Below are 17,520 nucleotides of genomic sequence, written 5' to 3'. Positions count from 1 at the left end.
GTCCCTATAAAACTTTATTTACAAAGACAGGTGGCAGTCCAGACCTGGCCCTTTGGCCACAGTTTACCAACACGTTGTAGTCTCTAGGGTTGCTGCTGAAAAAGATCACACCACAGCCCACTCTGTCCGTGTCCTAACAAGGCAGCAAGCCTTGTTGTGGGGATAGGCAACTATGGCAGTCTTCCTGGGCAGAGCCTATAGGCCTCAGTTTCCTTGAGGACACAAAAAGAGACCCTGTGAGTCACCTCTACCACTAATTCCATGGGGAAATGGAGCAAACATGAGGTGGACGCAGCCCAGGTTCCCCTCAAGATCTCGGGAATAATATTTCAGAGAAGCCGTGAGCAGGAGACACCCACCAGGGCCCTTCCCCACAGCAGCCAGGTTAGAGGTCCTGTGAACCAGGCGCCCTGATGCAATTAAGCAGGCATCCTTATCACAGTGCCCCACTGAGACCCTAAGGTCACTCCCTCCAGGTGTAGGGGGCTACAAGATCCATAGCAGGAAGCTGAATGTACCCTGAAAAGTCACTGTTTTCGGAAAGGAAAAAGGAACTTCCCAACCCAGCTTACCCTCCTCAGGCCTGTGGGAGGAGACAAGGCCACCCCAAGCCCTTTGGGTTCCTGGTGGGGAGTCACCCTTCCGAAAGAAGGGCAATGTGATGGGGTGGCTGCCACAACCCGGCCCCTTGGCCCACAGGCCCCCACCAATCAGCCTACCCTGGATAGAGGGGCCCGACCTAAGGTCTCCAGGGTGAACACAGATGGAGACACAGGCCAATGAGTGCGCGTGCGCACAGACACACACACACACACACACACACACACACACACACACACCCTCCCCTCCCCAACTGGAGGCCGGGGGCTCCAGGGTGAACACAGATGGAGACACAGGCCAATGAGTGCGCGCGCGCACAGACAGACACACACACACACACACACACACACACACACACACTCCCCTCCCCAACTGGAGGCCGGGGGCTCCTCCTGGAAGTAGGTGGATTCCACCTGCCCACAGGATCCTAAGAAAACTCTGCTCCTCCTCTTCCCTCCCATCCACCTTCAGCAAATGCCTCAGGGCTAGGCCAAGGGCAGCAGCTGGACCCCCGCCCAGCCAGTGCCCCCCAGTGGGCTGTCCCTGACCTGCAGGACCTCTAGGCCACTTCTCACCTGGAAGAAAGCTGATTTTCCACAACAGCTTAATCCAAAAAGGGCTAAAAATAGAGATTCTGCATGCATCTGAGCTCTTTGCCTGAGAAGGGCCCTGAAGCCTCAGTACCTGCAGGGCTCAGAAGTCCTGCCACTGAGAGGCTCAACCACCCTGGCCAACCTCATCCAAGGCCTTTCCTAACCCTCACTGCTTACAGAAACCCATGTCCTAGCCGGGCACGATGGCTCACGCCTGTAATCCCAGCACTTTGGGAGGCCAGGGTGGGTGGATCACTTGAGGCCAGGAGCTCGAGGCCAGCCTGACCAGCATGGTGAAACCCCGTCTCTACTAAAAACACAAAAAGCTTGGCTGGGCATTGTGGCGCAAGCCTGTAATCCCAGCTACTTTGGAGGCTGAGGCACAAGAATCGCTTGAACCTGGGAGGTGGAGGTTGCAGTGAGCCAAGAATCACACCACTGCACTCCAGCCTGGGTGACAGAGTGAGCCTCGGTCTCAAAACAAAAAGAGAAACTTGCATCCCAACACAGGCCGGGCAACCGCACACTGGCTATGCAGAAGCAGGGCACGCAGCCACTGTCATCTCCACTCAGCCCCAGCTTCCCCCACTGCACGGCCGCACTGGGCTCTCCCTGTCCCTTTCTCTCACCTGAGCCCAGGTGATCCTGTTCGAGACCTTCCTCTGTCACCTGTGACCAGGTGACTCCTGGGTCCATCCAGGGGCATCAGAGGCCCTGCAGGCCCTAGCTCTCACAGGACAGTCACACACATGAGGGCATTTAAATGGCTCCAAGACCACCCCACACCCATTAAGATGGCTACCATCAAAAAAATAACCAGTGGGGGCAAGGATGTGGTGAAACCACAACCCTTATGCACTGTTGGTGGGAATGTAAAATGCTGCAGCCGCTGTGGAAAACAATCTGGCAAATCCTCAAAAAATTAAACACAGAATGACCACATGAGGCCGGAAGCAGTGTCGCACGCCTCTAATCTCAGCACTCTGGGAGGCCGAGGCGGACAGATAACCTGAGGTCAGGAGTTCAAGACCAGCCTGGCCAACATGGTGAAACCCCGTCTCTACTAAAAATATAAAAATTAGCTGCGCATGGGCCGGGTGCGGTGGCTCATGCCTGTAATCCCAGCACTTTGGGAGGCTGAGGCGGGCAGATCACGAGGTCAGGAGATCGAGACCATCCTGGTTAACATGGTGAAACCCCGTCTCTACTAAAAATATAAAAAATTAGCCGAGCGTGGTGGTGGGCACCTGTAGTCCCAGCTACTCTGGAGGCTGAGGTAGGAGAATGGCATGAACCCGGGAGGCAGAGGTTGCAGTGTGCCGAGATAGCGCCACTGCACTCCAGCCTGGGCAACAGGGCGAGACTCCATCTCAAAAAAAAAAAAAAAAAAAATTAGCTGGGCGTGGTGGTGGGCGCCTGTAATCCCAGCTACTTGGGAGGCTGAGGCAGGAGAATTGCTTGAACCTGGGAGGTAGAGGTTGCAGTGAGTCGAGATCACGTCATTGCACTCCAGCCTGGGCGATCCAGCAGGTCCACTTCTGGGTATGTATCCAAAAGAACCGAAAGCAGGGGTTTGAACAGATACTTACATGTCCTGTTCACAGTAGCATGGTTCACTACAGTCAAGAGGTGGAAGCAACCCAAATGCCCATGGACAGAGGAATGGATGAGCACGATGTGGTCCATCCACACCACAGGACATCAGTCTGGTTCCCTGCCCACAGCCCACCACCCACCACACCACTGGAGGTGGCCTGATGGAGAAGGTGGAAGTACAGGGGTGTCCAGCTCCCTCTGACAGTGCTGTGGGCTTTCCAGTGGGAAAATTGCTAAAGAAACCAGGAAGCTGGCTAGGCACAGTGGCTCAAGCTTGTAATCCCAGCACTTTGGGAGGCTGAGGTTGGAGGACTGCTTGAGCCCAGGAGTTCAAGACCAGCCTGGGCAACATAGTGAGACCCTGTCTCTACAAATTTAAAAAAAAAAAAAAAAAGGGCTGGGCACAGTGGTTCACGCCTGTAATCCCAGCACTTTGGGAGGCTGAGGTGGGCGGATCATGAGGTCAGGAGTTCAAGACCAGCCTGGCCAAGATGGTGAAACCCTGTCTCTACTAAAAATACAAAAATTAGCCGGGCATGGTGGCAGATGCCTGTAATCCCAGTTACTGGGGAGGCTGAGCCAGGAGAATCACTTGAACCTGAGGGGCAGAGGTTGCAGTGAGCCAAGATCATGCCACTGCACTCCAGTCTAGGCGACAGAGTAAGACTCGGTCTCAAAAAAAAAAAAAAAAAAAAAAGAAAAAAAAATTAGTTGAGTGTGATAGTATATGCCTGTAGTCCCAACTACTGGGGAAGCTGAGGGGGGAGGATCACTTGAGCCCAGGATGTTGAGGCTGCAGTGAGCTGTGATCACGTGATTGCACTCCAGTCTGGGCAACAGAGCAGAAGGCTCCGTCTCAAAAATAAAGAAATAAAAATAAAGAAACAGGCCAGGTGCAGTGGCTCACGTCTGTAATCCCAGCATTTTGGGAGGCCAAGGCAGGCAGATCGCTTGAGCTCAGAAGTTCGAGACCAGCCTGGGAAACATGGTGAAACCCCATCTCTACAAAAACATACAAAAAGCAATCAGGCGTGATGATGGGTGTCTGTAGTCCCAGCTATTTAGGAGGCTGAGGTAGGAGGATTACTTGAGCCTGGGAGGCAGAGGTTGCAATGAGCCAAAACTAGGAAGCCAGTTCTTTATTTCAGAAAAAAACAATAAAACCCTAACAGCAGAGCTACAGGACAGGCTATTTTAAATTTTGGAGGCTTTGCTTTCTGGGATCATTTTCGGGTCAACGAGGAGAGCAGCTGACACCTCGTGCACAGCCAGGGAGAACAAGCCTGTCTCACCTCCAGGACATCACCTTCCCATGAATTGGGAAATTGAGGCTCAGGGAGGGTGCCAGCAGCCTGGAGCCCCAAAGTGTCAGTGGGAGCAGTGCCACCAATGTACCTGATCCCCAATATGCAGTTCTCAGCATCCTTCAAGAGAGACGCCTCCTTGTGAAAAATTTTCACCAACACATAAAAAGGACACGGGGCGCAACAAGAGCATCTCATGAAGAGCTGAGGCCCCCGATGGGCCTGGGGGAAGGACAGGGGTGTTAAGACTGGCATATATACTTGTGGTCTCCCCATCTGAAGAACGGTGAGAAGGACTGACAGCAGCCCTCCATCACCAGCAGCTCAATTTATCCAAAGAGGAGCAAGCCAAGGGGGGCTGAGCTGCCTTCCCTGGCCTCAAAATCACAGCCTCATGCTCCAGGCTCCACTCACAGACACATGGGCATGCCAGGCTGTGGCCTGTGCTGGCTCACCTCCCTCACCTCACCTCATCACTCTGTGTAGCCTCACTATGGGACAGTGGACTGGCCCGTATACACACAAGGCCTGCAGCATCCGGACATCCCCAGAACCAAGCACAGTGCCAAGAACACAAAAATGCTCGAAGAATACTGACCTGTCAGGCTCCACGATGCACAGAAGGTGCAGCATTATAACATAAAGTGTTCAGGGAAGAAGAGACACAAAACCATATGATTGTGCCACTATGACAACATGGTACACCCAGGCGAGACAGAGAAGGGTGCAAAGGTGTCAACAGAGATTGCTGGGGCAATAACAGACTTGCTAATTTTAGGTACGTTGCAGGCTTTCTACCCTGAGTTATACTGCTTATATAGTAAAAAGGAAAAAAATACTTCACAGGACGCTTTTAAAACAGGAGTTCAGGCTGGGCCCGGTGGCTCACGCCTGTAATCCCAGCACTTTGGGAGGCCGAGGCGGGCAGATCACAAGGTCAGGAGATTGAGACCATCCTGGCTAACATGGTGAAACCCTGTCTCTACTAAAAACACAAAAAATTAGCCAGGCGTGGTGGCGGGCGCCTGTAGTCCCAGCTACGCAAGAGGCTGAGGCAGGAGAATGGCATGAACCCAGAGGCAGAGGTTGCAGTGAGCCGAGATCACACCACTGCACTCCAGACTGGGCGACAGAGCGAGACTCTATCTCAAAAACAAAAAACAAAAAACAAAAACAAAACAGGAATTCAGTGATTCCACAAACTTGACCAGAACTCAAAGCCCTATCCTTTCACAAACACATCTGCTGGCCTGGCTGCCTCAGTCAGGAGCCGTGTCTCCACTTGGTCAGGAGGGTCCAGCCCTGGAGGATATAATTAGCATCAGACTCCGGGGCCCACTGCCAGGTCAGATGGAGGCAGAAGGTCTCTAGGATGCTTTTATCTGGGGGGACAGTCTCCCTGCGGATGGTTTATTTGGACACCAGCTTTTTTCATTAGAAAGCAAAGTGACAGCCGGGCGCAGTGGCTCGCACCTGTAATCCCAGCACTTTGGGAGGCTGAGATGGGCAGATCACCTGAGGTCAGGAGTTCAAGACCAGCCTGACCACATAGAGAAACCCCGTCTCTACTAAAAATACAAAACAATTAGCCAGGCGTGTTGGTGCATTCCTGTAATCCCAGCTACTCGGGAGGCTGAGGCAGGAGAATCGCTTAAACCTGGGAGGCGGAGGTTGCAGTGAGCCGAGATTATGCCATTGCACTCCAGCCTGGGCAACAAGAGTGAAACTCCATCTCAAAAAATAAAATAAAATAAAAATAAAATTTAAAAAATAAATAAAAAGCAAAGTGACAGGCCGGGCGTGGTGGCTCACGCCTGTAATCCTAGCACTTTGGGAGGCCGAGGCAGGCAGATCACGAGGTCAGGAGATCGAGACCATCCTGGCTAACACGGTGAAACCCCGTCTCTATTAAAAATACAAAAAAATCAGCCAGGTGTGGTGGTGGGCGCCTGCAGACCCAGCTACTCAGGAGGCTGAGGCAGGAGAATGGCGTGAACCTGGGAGGCAGAGTTTGCAGTGAGCTGAGATCACACCACTCCAGCCTGGGCGACAGAGAGAGACTCCATCTCAAAAAAAAAAAAAAAAAAAAAAAAAGGCAAAGTGACAAAATAACCACGTCATGGCCATCTCTGTCATTCACTGCACCTGCAGGTCACAGGCCATTTGGATGCAGTTTTATATGTCCCTTTGGACTCTGTGGCTGACTACACAGGTGAGATTGAAGACAACCCTGTCCATGAGATTCAGAGATCAAGGAGAAAGTGTGACAACTGAATTCATCAAGGCAGAAAGCACAATGGGGAGCAAGACCCTAAAACAAAGGACACAGAAGAGGCCAACCCCAAAATGCACAGTATCAATCACAAGTCTGTACCCTGCCAGGTGCCTTAAACAAGGCTGATGCCCCCTGAGAAGCAGACCTCTGAAAACTAGGATCTCTTCCCTGGGCAGCTGCTTCGAGCCCAGGGCTACGTGGAGCAGAGAGGCAATCTTGTTTGTCAGGCTGGCGGGTTCCTCCCTCAAGGTCTCCCGGGTGGGATGTCACAATCCTGGTGTGATGTCAAAACTGCTTCAAAGGTGACGAACTCTGGCCTTGGCTGTGAGTCAACAGAGGGGTGGGTTTCCGAGTGAGCGCTGCCTGCTGTTTACACACAATCGCAGCCACGGCAACCAGCTGGAAGCACAGTCAAGGGTCACCGTGCTGAGTGCAGAGCTCAGTCCCTCACACACACTCTTGCCTGCCTCCTGCAGAGACTGCCAGCTCGGGCCCACAGACTCAAGCTGGCTTGTCCTCTTCTAGCACTTTCTGGGAGCACCCACCCAGAACCACCAAATGCTCACCTTGAAACACACAGGCAAACGATACCCTGGTGCACCAGTGGGTCACTCCTGATGCCCCCTGGCAGCCCACCTGCTCCACCCCAGCCCATCCAGCGGCCACAGTCCTTCAGAGGTGGCAGAGCCCAGACCATGACACTCCCTAGCTGGGAGATCCTGCCTGGTGATTCGGCCTCCTCCCAAGTCTCCGCCCATATCCTCACCTGAAAAATGGGAGCTGCTCCCACCACGGCGAAGACAGGATGAAATGCAGTACCGTGGGTGGGGCACTGGCGGGGTGGGGCACCCTCCACATGTGTAGGTGCCCATCACCTTTCCACTTTCTTGGGGGAGGGGGTCCAGCACAGCCAGCAACCGGAGGAATCTGCTCAGTCATTCACGTCACCAAGGTTCGGGCCTCTTGGGGACGCGGAATGTTGCATTTAAGTGGGGCTCGGGACCCCAGCATGACTCCCCTTCAGAGCTGTGTCCCCTTCAGCTCGACCCCCTGCAACCTCAAACGAGAGCTTGGCTTGGGCACTCAAGAGGCAATATGGGCCAGTGAGGACAGCCGAGTGCCCTCGGACAGGTGATGCTGCCTCTCAGAGCCTCATCTGTCCCTGTCCTGAAGGGGGACCATAAACTTGCTCTCCCGGCAAGTGGTCAAGATGATGTGCACCCATGGGAAGGGATGGGGGTCTAGCCCAGGGCCAAGAGGGGCAGCGCTAGCACTAGGTCTCTAAAGCAAGCCTTCTCTGAAAAGCAGGCAGGGCTGGCAACAAGCTGCCCTGCTCAGAACCAAGGGGGGGTGCCCACCGAGAAGGTAAGTTGGGTCTCTGGCGCCCTGCTGTGGGAATGGATCACAGGCTGAAGTAAGACTCCTCCTGCCACCGGTGCCGAGGGTAACATCCACACAGCCCACCCACTTAGTAGCAGACAGTAGCCCCCAGCACAGCTCCAGGGCCATCCAGAAGAGCCGAGTACTGGCTACAGGCCTGAGGCCCAGCACCCCTCTACCTCCACTCCCTTCACACCCTTCACTGGGACAGCACGCCTGCCATGCCTGGGACCCTTCCCCCAGCAGACTGCAGCTCCATGTCATCTGCTGGAAGCACTCACTGACTGCCCCATCTGTATCCCTCACCATCATTAACGTTGACCGCCGGTGAGTTACTCTTGCTAATTTCTGTGCCATCCTTCCTGTTCATGAATTCTCTGTCTCCTGCCACTAGAATGTCAGCTCATGACATGAGGGGCCCATCTCAATCACTGGTGGGTATCCCGCCCCTGAGCCATGGGCACTGACCAGAGGCTCAATCATACTGGGTTAGATGAGTGATCTGGAGTCTCCCACCGGCTCTGTACAAACCTCCAGGCAGGGACCGGCCCCCCAGGAGCCAGCTCTGGGTCCGTTCACTAAGGGCTCAGAGCACAAGAGGGGTCAGGTTATTCACCTCCCAAGAGGAAGAGAATCTGGAACTCAGAAAGGGTCAGGCACCAGGATCCTCACAGCCCTGAGAGAAGGATCTGGAACTTGAGGGAGCAGGTCAAGTACTGCTGACCCCAGTTCTGAGAAGGATTCGGAGATGGGAGGGGTCAGGCACTCACCCATGGCCTCAGGAGACAGGTAGAGCTGAGATTCAAATGGAGAGAGGCTCTAATCCCCAGGTCTCATGAAGCACTTCCTGGGCCCTCAATTTTTTCTGAACAACGGTGTGCTCCTCTCCACCAAGGAGCTTGTGATCCAAAAGAGGTCACTCAGCAACAGAGCCCATGCAAACCCCTAATGATGAACTATAACCCCAGTGCCCCTGGGAGGGTCACTTCCTCAGACTGACCAGAGGGTACTTCTCCACGCAGGTGAGTGACACTGTCCTGGAAGGAGGGGGTGTGTCCATGCTTCCACTCTCCCCTCTCCCGGAAATCACTCATCAGAGCAAACCGGGAGATCCACAAGAACAGTCACCTCACAACCCATGAAGGTTTCGTTTTGTTTTTTGACACAGGGTCTCCCTCTGTCATCCAGGCTGGAGTGCAATGGTGTGATCTCGGTTCACTGCAACCTCCATCTCCCAGATTCTCCTGCATCAGTCTATCAAGTAGCTGGGATTACAGGCACGCACCACCACGCCTGGCTAATTTTCTTGTATTTTTAGTGAGACAGGTTTTCACCATATTGTCCAGGCTGGTCTCAAACTCTTGATCTCAAGGGATCCTCCCACCTCAGCCTCCCAAAGTGCTGGGATTACAGGTGTCAGCCACCACACCCGGCCATCCCATGCAGGTTTTTTTTTTTTTTTTTGAGACGGTGTCTCCCTCTGTCGCCCAGGCTGGAGTGCAGTGGCGCAATCTCGGCTCACTGCAAGCTCTGCCTCCCGGGTTCACGCCATTCTCCTGCCTCAGCCTCTCCGAGTAGCTGGGACTACAGGCGCCCGCCACCACGCCCGGCTAATTTTTTGTATTTTTAGTAGAGACAGGGTTTCACCGTGGTCTCGATCTCCTGACCTCGTGATCCGCCCGCCTCGGCCTCCCAAAGTGCTGGGATTACAAGCGTGAGCCACCGCGCCTGGCCCCATGCAGGTTTTTATATTCAAAGAAAAATGGACACGTAGTTCATGTCTGTAATCCCAGACACAGGAGGATCCCTTAAGCCCAGGAGTTCAAGACCAGCTTAGGCAAAATGGGGAAACCCCATCTCTACAAAAAAAAAATTTTTTTAATTAGAAGAAAAGGAGAGCCGGGCGCGGTGGCTCACACCTGTAATCCCAGCACTTTGGGAGGCCGAGATGGGCGGATCACGAGGTCAGGAGATCGAGACCATCCTGGCTAACAGGGTGAAACCCCATCTCTACTAAAAATACAAAAAATTAGCAGGGCCTGTTGGCGGGCACCTATAGTCCCAGCTACTCGGGAGGCTGAGGCAGGAGAATGGCGTGAACCCGGGAGGCGGAGCTTGCAGTGAGCTGAGATCGCGCCACTGCACTCCAGCCTGGGGAACAGAGCGAGACTCCATCTCAAAAAAAAAAAAAAAAGAAAAAGAGAGAAAAAAACTGGACCAGGCACAACGGCTCATGCCTGTAGTCCCGGCACTCCGGGCAGCTGAAGATCACTTAAGCCCAGGAGTTCAAGGCCACAGTGAGCTATGATCACATCACTGTACTCCAGCCTGGGTGACAGAGTAAGACCCTGTTTCAAAAAAAAAAAAAAAAAAGAAGAAGAAGAAAAGAAAACAAAGAAAAACTAGGCCAGGCACAATGGCTCACTCCTGTAATCCCAGCACTTTGGGAGGCCAAGGCAGGAGGATCGCCTGAGGTCAGGAGTTCGAGACCAGCCTGACCAACATGGTAAAACCCCGTCTCCACTAAAAATACAAAATTTGCAGGGCATGGTGGCGCATGCCTGTAATCCCAGCTACTTCGGAGGCTGAGGTTGCAGTGGGCCGAGTTAACACCATTACACTTCAACCTGGCAACAAGAGTGAAACTCTGTCTCAAACAACAACAACAACAAAAAAAAAAACTAGGCCAGGCACGATGGCTCACTCTTGTAATTACAGCACTTTGGAAGGCTGAGGCAGGGAAATCACTTGAGCCCCGGAGTTTGAAACCAGCCTTGGCAACATAGTAAGACCCTGTCTCTACAAAAAAATTTAAAACTTAGCCAGGTGCAGTGGTGCACACCTGTGGCCCCAGCTACTCAGGAGACTGAAGTAGGACGCTGGTAGTTCGAGGCTGCAGTGAGCTATGATCACACCACTGCACTCCAGCCTGGGCAATGGAGCAAAACCCTGTCTCTAAAAAAAAAAAAAAAACACACACACACAAAAAAAGGGCCCAGCGTGGCGACCCGGGCCTGTAATCCTAGCACTTTGGGAGGCTGAGGCAGGTGGATCACTTGAGGGGTCAGGAATTTGAGACCATCCTGACCACATGGTAAAACCCCGTCTCTACTAAAAATACAAAAATTAGCCAGGCACGGTGGTGCGTGCCTGTAATCCCAGCTACTTGGTAGGCTGAGGCAGGAGAATCGCTTGAACCCGGGAGGCGGAGGTTGCAGTGAGCTGAGATCACACCAGTGCAATCCAGCTTGGGCTTGGGCGACAGGACAAGACCTTGTCTCAAAAAAAAAAAAAAGGAAAGAAAAACTGCACAAAGTCCAAGGTAGAATGAGAAGGCCAGCAGCTATGTGTATTGCTGCGCCTTTACCTTCCACCACGCTGCTCCAGCTGGCTACCAGGTCAACACCAGAGCCCTCTGGGGACAGAAAACAGGAGGGCTTCTACTTGGGCTGTTCCCAGAGCTAGGATTACCTGCTCCTGGGAGCCACAGAGAAAGTTCCACAGCAAGTTCCCTTCTAGCCCCTGCCACACCTGAATTTGTAAAAGCCTCTTCGCAATTAAAAACTAAAAATAGGCCAGGCACGGTGGCTCACGCCTGTAATCCCAGCACTTTGGGAGGCCGAGGTGGGCAGATCACAAGGTCAGGAGATCGAAACCATCCTGGCTAACACAGTGAAACCCTGTCTCGACGAAAAATACAAAAAATTAGCCAGGGGTGGCGGTGTGCACCTGCAGTCCCAGCTGCTGGGGAGGCTGAGGCAGGAGAATGGCATGAACTTGGGAGGCAGAGCTTGCAGTGAGCAGAGATCGCGCCACTGCACTCCAGCCTGGACAACAGGGCAAGATTCCGTCTCAAAAAAAAAATAAATAAATAAAAATAAAAGCCCTCTCCATAAGTTAGAATTGGCAAACTATATAACCACAGCATCAGGGAATAGAAAACTCTGGCTGCTGGTTGATAGAGTTGTCCACATGAGAGTTTGTCCATAACCAGTACACTTCTCTGGTTACACAATCAAGTTCTTCAAGCTGCCTTCCTCAAGCTCACTACCCAAAACCACAGAGAGCACGGAGCTGCCCTGTCCTTAGAAAAGTCCATCCACTATACTGCCCCATGGGCAAGATTAAATTTGAAAGTAGCCAAGCTGGCTGGGAGTAGTGGCTCACGCCTGTAGTCCCAGTACTTTTAGAGGCTGAGAAGGGCGGATCACTGGAGGTCAGGAGTTCAAGACCAGCCTGGCCAACAATGGCAAAACCCTGTCTCTACTAAAACTACAAAAATTAGCTGGGTGTGGTGGCACGTGCCTGTAGTCCCAGCTACTCAGGAGGCTGAGGCAGGAGAATCGCTTGAACCCGGTAGGCGGAAGCTGCAGTGAGCCGGGATCGCGCCACTGCACTCCAGCCTGGGCAGCAGAGTGAAACTCCATCTCAAAAAAAAAAAAAAAAAAAAAAAAAGAAAGAAAGTGGCCAAGCCACCAGTTTTTTGAGAAACATCCAAGTTTGAATCACCCCAAAATATAATCCAGCCAGCCAAGTTGCTTTGGATGGCTTGGAAAAGTTCTTCTAGGGAGCCCCTCCTGGCTGGTCAACACGCTGCCCTACACAGCTGGGTTCCGAGCGAGAGGAGTTTGGTAACAGTCCACAGTTGCCTTCACCCTAACATGAGGAAGATCCAGCTTAGAGAAGGGATGTAACCAATACCCTAAAGTAAAAATAGCAGTGTGACAGCATGAGGTGGACACACAGGCGGACCTTCTGGACTGAAAAGCAAGCGAGGGCAGCATCAGAGAGAAGGCGGGGCTCCTGGTTCCCGAAGCACAGAAGACAGTGGTGACCAGGTACCAAGTCCATCGTAGTTACATGACTCACCAGCTCTCCCCCAGCTGTTTCTAGGAAAGCCTGCCTTCCTGCAGGACAAGTCAGAATCGCTCAGGGAAAAAGACCCAGGGCCAGAATTCTACCAGGAAGAGAGGCTCTGGCTGGTCACGGGCCAGCAGCTGCTGTCGCTGCCACCATCTCCTCCTCACCTGCAGGGGCGCCTTAGCCTCATCTTGGGGAGTCTTTTTGACAAGGTGCGAACTTGCTCTTCCAAAAAAAAATGAAATTCTCATTCTATGAAGGGGAAAACGGAGACACCGGGACAGGGAGGAAATTGCCCAAAAACATGGGAAGAAGCACGGAAGGGGTGGGCACCGGGAGAGCAGTGGAAACGAAACAGGGGGAAAAAATTCTCGGCTTAGCTAATGGAGCTGAACAAGTTCGGGGCAGGAAGAAAGCCACATTCCTTCCTAGTTAGTCTCCCTCCTCACCCGCCCGCGGCACCCCCCCCCCACCCCCACCATCACCAGTATACACAAACACACACACACACGCTGGGAGCAGGGCTCTCTGAGCCTGAGACTAGACCCACCCCCACTCCCTTTAGGGCAATGAAGCCCCCAATTTCCAGAAAAGGAGTTACAAGGTTCCTAAACCACTTCCCCTCGGGACCTGACCACTGGTCATCTGCAACTTCTGACCCAGCACAGACGGGGGCGGGGGGCCACGACACAAACAGAAATGAAAAAGGCAGGTTTCTGACCACGGCCCCAGATGCGCCCCAAAGTCAGGCCCAAGAGAACATACACAGCAGCCTCCCCTCCCCACCACCAGCCAGGTGGCAGAACCGAAACGCCTCAAACTTCCCCCAGATGGGCCCAAATCGGCCTCTGAGAAGTTCCAGAGTCAGCGGCCAGATGTGGTAGCCAGAGCTTCCTCCCGGGTGGCAGGGATCCCCCTACATGTGCCCTGAGGAAAACATCACAGCCGCCCCCAACACTTCCACTCTCCAAGGAACCTCTCTCTGGAGAGAGAGGGTCACCTGGGGGTAAGGGGAGCAGAAAGCTGGGACAAGCTGTCAGTTTCTGCCCAAACTCCCCGTCCCAAGAATCAAAGTGGTCCAACCTGAGGGGCTTCATCGGAACGCGTCAAAGCCAGCCCCCAGCTGCAAAGCCTCCCATCCAGACAGAACAGGCCCCCACAAGTGCCCCGCTGACCACCCCCTGCCAGGCACCCAGACGATCGCTGCTTCCCAGGAGGACAGACACAGTCAGCCCCACCAACAGCGCTGCCCGGGCCCCAGATGGAAAAGCCCCCAGCTTCCCCCTCTCACGGTGCCGGGACCGTGCGGCCCACCGCCTCCTCGCCCCGCCGCCAGGTGCGCAAACTGGACCCTGCCCAGGTGCCGGGCAGGCCAGAAAGGCCCCGGACGCCGCCAGGTGCCGACACCGACGCCCCCCGGGCCCGGCGCGCGAGTCTGGGCCCCTCAGAAGCACCGGGCCACCCGCCTGTATTGCCTCCTAGTGCTGAGAAGGAACGCGGTTCTCAGCGCTCCAGGCCGGACTGGCGCCCACTCCGCGCCCCGCCGGCCCAGGGACCCGCGAGCAGCACCGCAGACCTAGCGTCTCCAAGCCCGGACGCCTCAACGAGGGGAGCGCGAGGCCGGCCCGCGTCCCGACGTTCCCCACTGGCGCGCCGGGCGCCATGCCACTCACCTGTCTGGCGCGGTAGCTCTCGAAGGCCCTCAGGGCACTGTCGGTGAGCTTCACGTGGAACACCGACACCTTGCTGCCGTCGCTAACCCGCCCGCACGACAGCCCGTAGCTCCTAGCCTCCTTTAGCGCCGCCATCTTGCGACCATCTCTCCCCCGCGCCCCCTTCCCGGCTCCAGCGCCGCCGCGCCGGCCACGCCCCGCCCCGCCGCCCGCTGACGTGCTGCATTATTCATGAGACGCGGCTGGCCACGCCCTCCGAGTCCGGCGAAGCCGACAGTCGCCGCCACACCGCCAGGCAGCGCACTACATTATTCAGGAGACGCGCCTGGCCACGCCCAATGCGGACCCCACAAGGCCCACAGTCAACGCCCCAAGTTGTTGCATATTCATAAGGCACTGATGGCCCCGCCTCTTCAGGCCCTAGGGGTGGCCACTTCCGTGAAGGAACTCCGCCTCAACACGCGCACCCCTCCAGGCCCCGCCTCCATACTATTAGACATAACCCTGACTCAGCCAGCCAGGCGCGTCAAAGCCCCGCCCCGACAGCCCCTGACGTGATGCATTATTTATGAGATCTCTACAGTCTTCCCTCTTTGGCTCCTGTGGAAAGCCGCAGAGAGGGCGTGGAGGGGCGGAGCCGGCGCGAAACACGTGGGTGGGTAGGCCCTGCCGCGGGCCGGGGCGGATGGGCGTGGCTATGTAAACGACGCGCGCGCGTTGGACGCTGGGTTGGACATATAGGGCATCCCTTAGGGTGGGTGGATGGGACTTCCACCCAGGGAAGGTGCTGGACCGGTAGGTGGAGGAGGAGCTGGTAAACTTTTTCATATGAGATGAGTACTTTTAATAGGATAAAATCCTACATCCCCATAGTCCCTGAGCAATGGTGCAGTCCAGCTTCATTTTCCTATTTTTATTTTTTTTTTGAGGGGTCTTGCTGTGTTGCCCAGGCTGGAGTGCAATGGCGCCATCATGGCTCACTGCACCCTCGACCTCCTGAACTCAAACTGATCTTCTTTGTCTGGGCCTGCTGAAATGCTAGGATTACAGGCGTGAGCCACCAAGCCCAGCCTTCCATTTTCTTTTCTTTTCTTTTTTTTTTTTTTTTGAGACAGAGTCTCGCTCAGCAGCCCAGACTGGAGAACAGTGGCGCTATCTCGGCTCAATGCAACCATCGTCTCCCGAGTTCAAGCGATTCTCCCATCTCAGCCTCTCGAGTAGCTGGGATTACAGGCGCCTGCCATCATGCCCAGCTAATTTTTGTATTTTAGTAGAGATGGGGTTTCACCATGTTGGCCAGGCTGGTCTTGAACTCCTGACCTCAGGTGATCCGCGCGCCTCGCCCTCCCAAAGTGCTAGGATTACAGGCGTGAGCCACCTCCCCCGGTTTTTGTTTGTTTGTTTGTTTGTTTTTAGACGGAGTTTTGATTTCCTTGCCCAGGCTGGAGTGCAGTGGTGTGATCTCGGCTCACTGCAACCACCGCCTCCTGGATTCAAGCGATTCTCCTGCCTCAGCCTCCCGAGTAGTAGCTGGGACTACAGGTGCCCATCACAACGCCTGGCTAATTTTTTGTATTTTTAGTAGAGATGGGATTTCACCATGTTAGCCAGGCTGGTCTGGAACTCCTGACCTCAAGTAATCTGCCCACCTCGGCCTCCCAAAGTGCTGGGATTACAAGCATGAGCCACTGTGCCCGGCCAGCCTTCCATTTTCTAAAAAGCAACTTCATTGAGTCACATTTTACATATAAAATGCATTCCCAATGCTGTGTAGCTGTCACCACTATCTAATTTCTGAGATTTTTTTTCTTTTTCTTTGAGACGGAGTTTCGCTCTTCTTGCCCAAGCTGGAGTGCAACGGCGCGATCTCAGCTCGTTGCAACCTCCGCCTCCCAGGTTCAAGCGATTCTCCTGCCTCAGCCTCCCGAGTAGCTGGGATTACAGGTGCCCACCACCACGCCCAGCTAATTTTTGTATTTTCAGTAGAGACGGGGTTTCGCCATATTGATCAGGTCTCTAACTCCCAACCTCAGGTGATCCGCCTGCCTAGGGCTCCCAAAGTGCTGGGATTACATGGGTGAGCCACTGTGCCTGGCCAAGGGAGGAGCTGGCTTGGAGGGCCAACCAGCTCGCTCTGTGATCTTGTGAAAGGCACCTCCTGCTTCTGAGCCTCTGTGGATTCACTTCGGAAACAGGAAACAGCAATCAGAGCAGTACTCAGAACCTAGCAAGGTGTCTCACACCTGAAATCCCAGCACTTTGGGATGCCATGACGGGAGGATCGCTTGCACCCAAGGGCTTGAGACCAGCCTGGGTAACAGGGCGAAGCCCCCTCTCTACAAAAAAATTTAAAAAATTAGCCGGGCATGGTGGAGCACCCCTGTGGTCCCAGCTACTCCGGAGGCTGAGGTGGGAGGCTCTCTCGAGCCCATGGGAGGTTGAGGCTGCAGTGAACTATGTTCGCACCACTTTACTCCAGCCTGAGTGACAGAGTAAGACCCTGTCTCCAAAAAAAAAAAAAAAGGCCAGGCCCGGTGGCTCACGCCTGTAATCCCAGCACTTTTGAAGGCCGAGGCGGGTGGATCATGAGGTAAGGAGTTCGAGACTACCATGACCAACATGGTGAAACCCTGTCTCTACTAAAAACACTAAAATTAGCCAGGCATGGTGGCACATGCCTGTAATCCCAGCTACTTGGAAGGCTGAGGCAGGAGAATAGCTTGAACCCAGGAAGCGGAGCTTGCAGTGAGCTGAGATCGTGCCACTGCTGCACTCCAGCCTGGGTGACACAGCGAGACTTGGTCTCAAAAAAAAAAAAAAAAAGTATTTCCCCACGTCCACTTTACATTTGATTCCCCAGTGGATCTCAACGAGACCCCAGGAAAAATAAGGCAGAACTTACCAGATGTTGGCATGCTCTGCAGAAGTTTCTTTTTTTCTTTTTTCTTTTCTTTTTTTTTTTTTTGAGACAGAGTCTCACTCTGTCGCCCAGGCTGGAATGCAGTGGCACAATCTCGGGTTCACTGCAGCCTCCGCCTCCTGGGTCCAAGCAATTCTCCTGCCTCAGCCTCCCGAGTAGCTGGGGTTACAGGCACGTGCTACCATGCCCGGCTATTTTTTTGTATATTTAGTAGACGGGGTTTCACCATGTTAGCCAGGAGGATGGTCTCAATCTCCTGACCTCATGATCCGATGATCCGCCTGCCTCGGCCTCCCAAAGTGCTGGGATTACAGGCGTG

The 17,520-nt window shown here is 54.1% G+C and overlaps 1 protein-coding gene across 1 annotated transcript in view; it reads right to left on the bottom strand.

Annotated features, from left to right (window-relative positions):
• ELL (elongation factor for RNA polymerase II) overlaps window positions 1-14,489 on the bottom strand; it is an 83,892-nt gene extending 69,403 nt beyond the window's left edge. Inside the window, exon 1 of the mRNA XM_030820416.1 lies at window positions 14,282-14,489. Within this exon, the coding sequence (XP_030676276.1) occupies window positions 14,282-14,416 (135 nt within the window). The 5' untranslated portion in view covers window positions 14,417-14,489. The remainder of the gene's footprint in view (window positions 1-14,281) is intronic.
• Window positions 14,490-17,520: the final 3,031 nt, after the last annotated feature.

Source organism: Nomascus leucogenys, chromosome 10 (genome assembly GCF_006542625.1).
Source record: "Nomascus leucogenys isolate Asia chromosome 10, Asia_NLE_v1, whole genome shotgun sequence".
Lineage (NCBI taxonomy): Eukaryota > Metazoa > Chordata > Mammalia > Primates > Hylobatidae > Nomascus > Nomascus leucogenys.
Note: the sequence above shows the minus strand (reverse complement) of the source record. Positions and strands in the feature narration are given on the sequence as shown.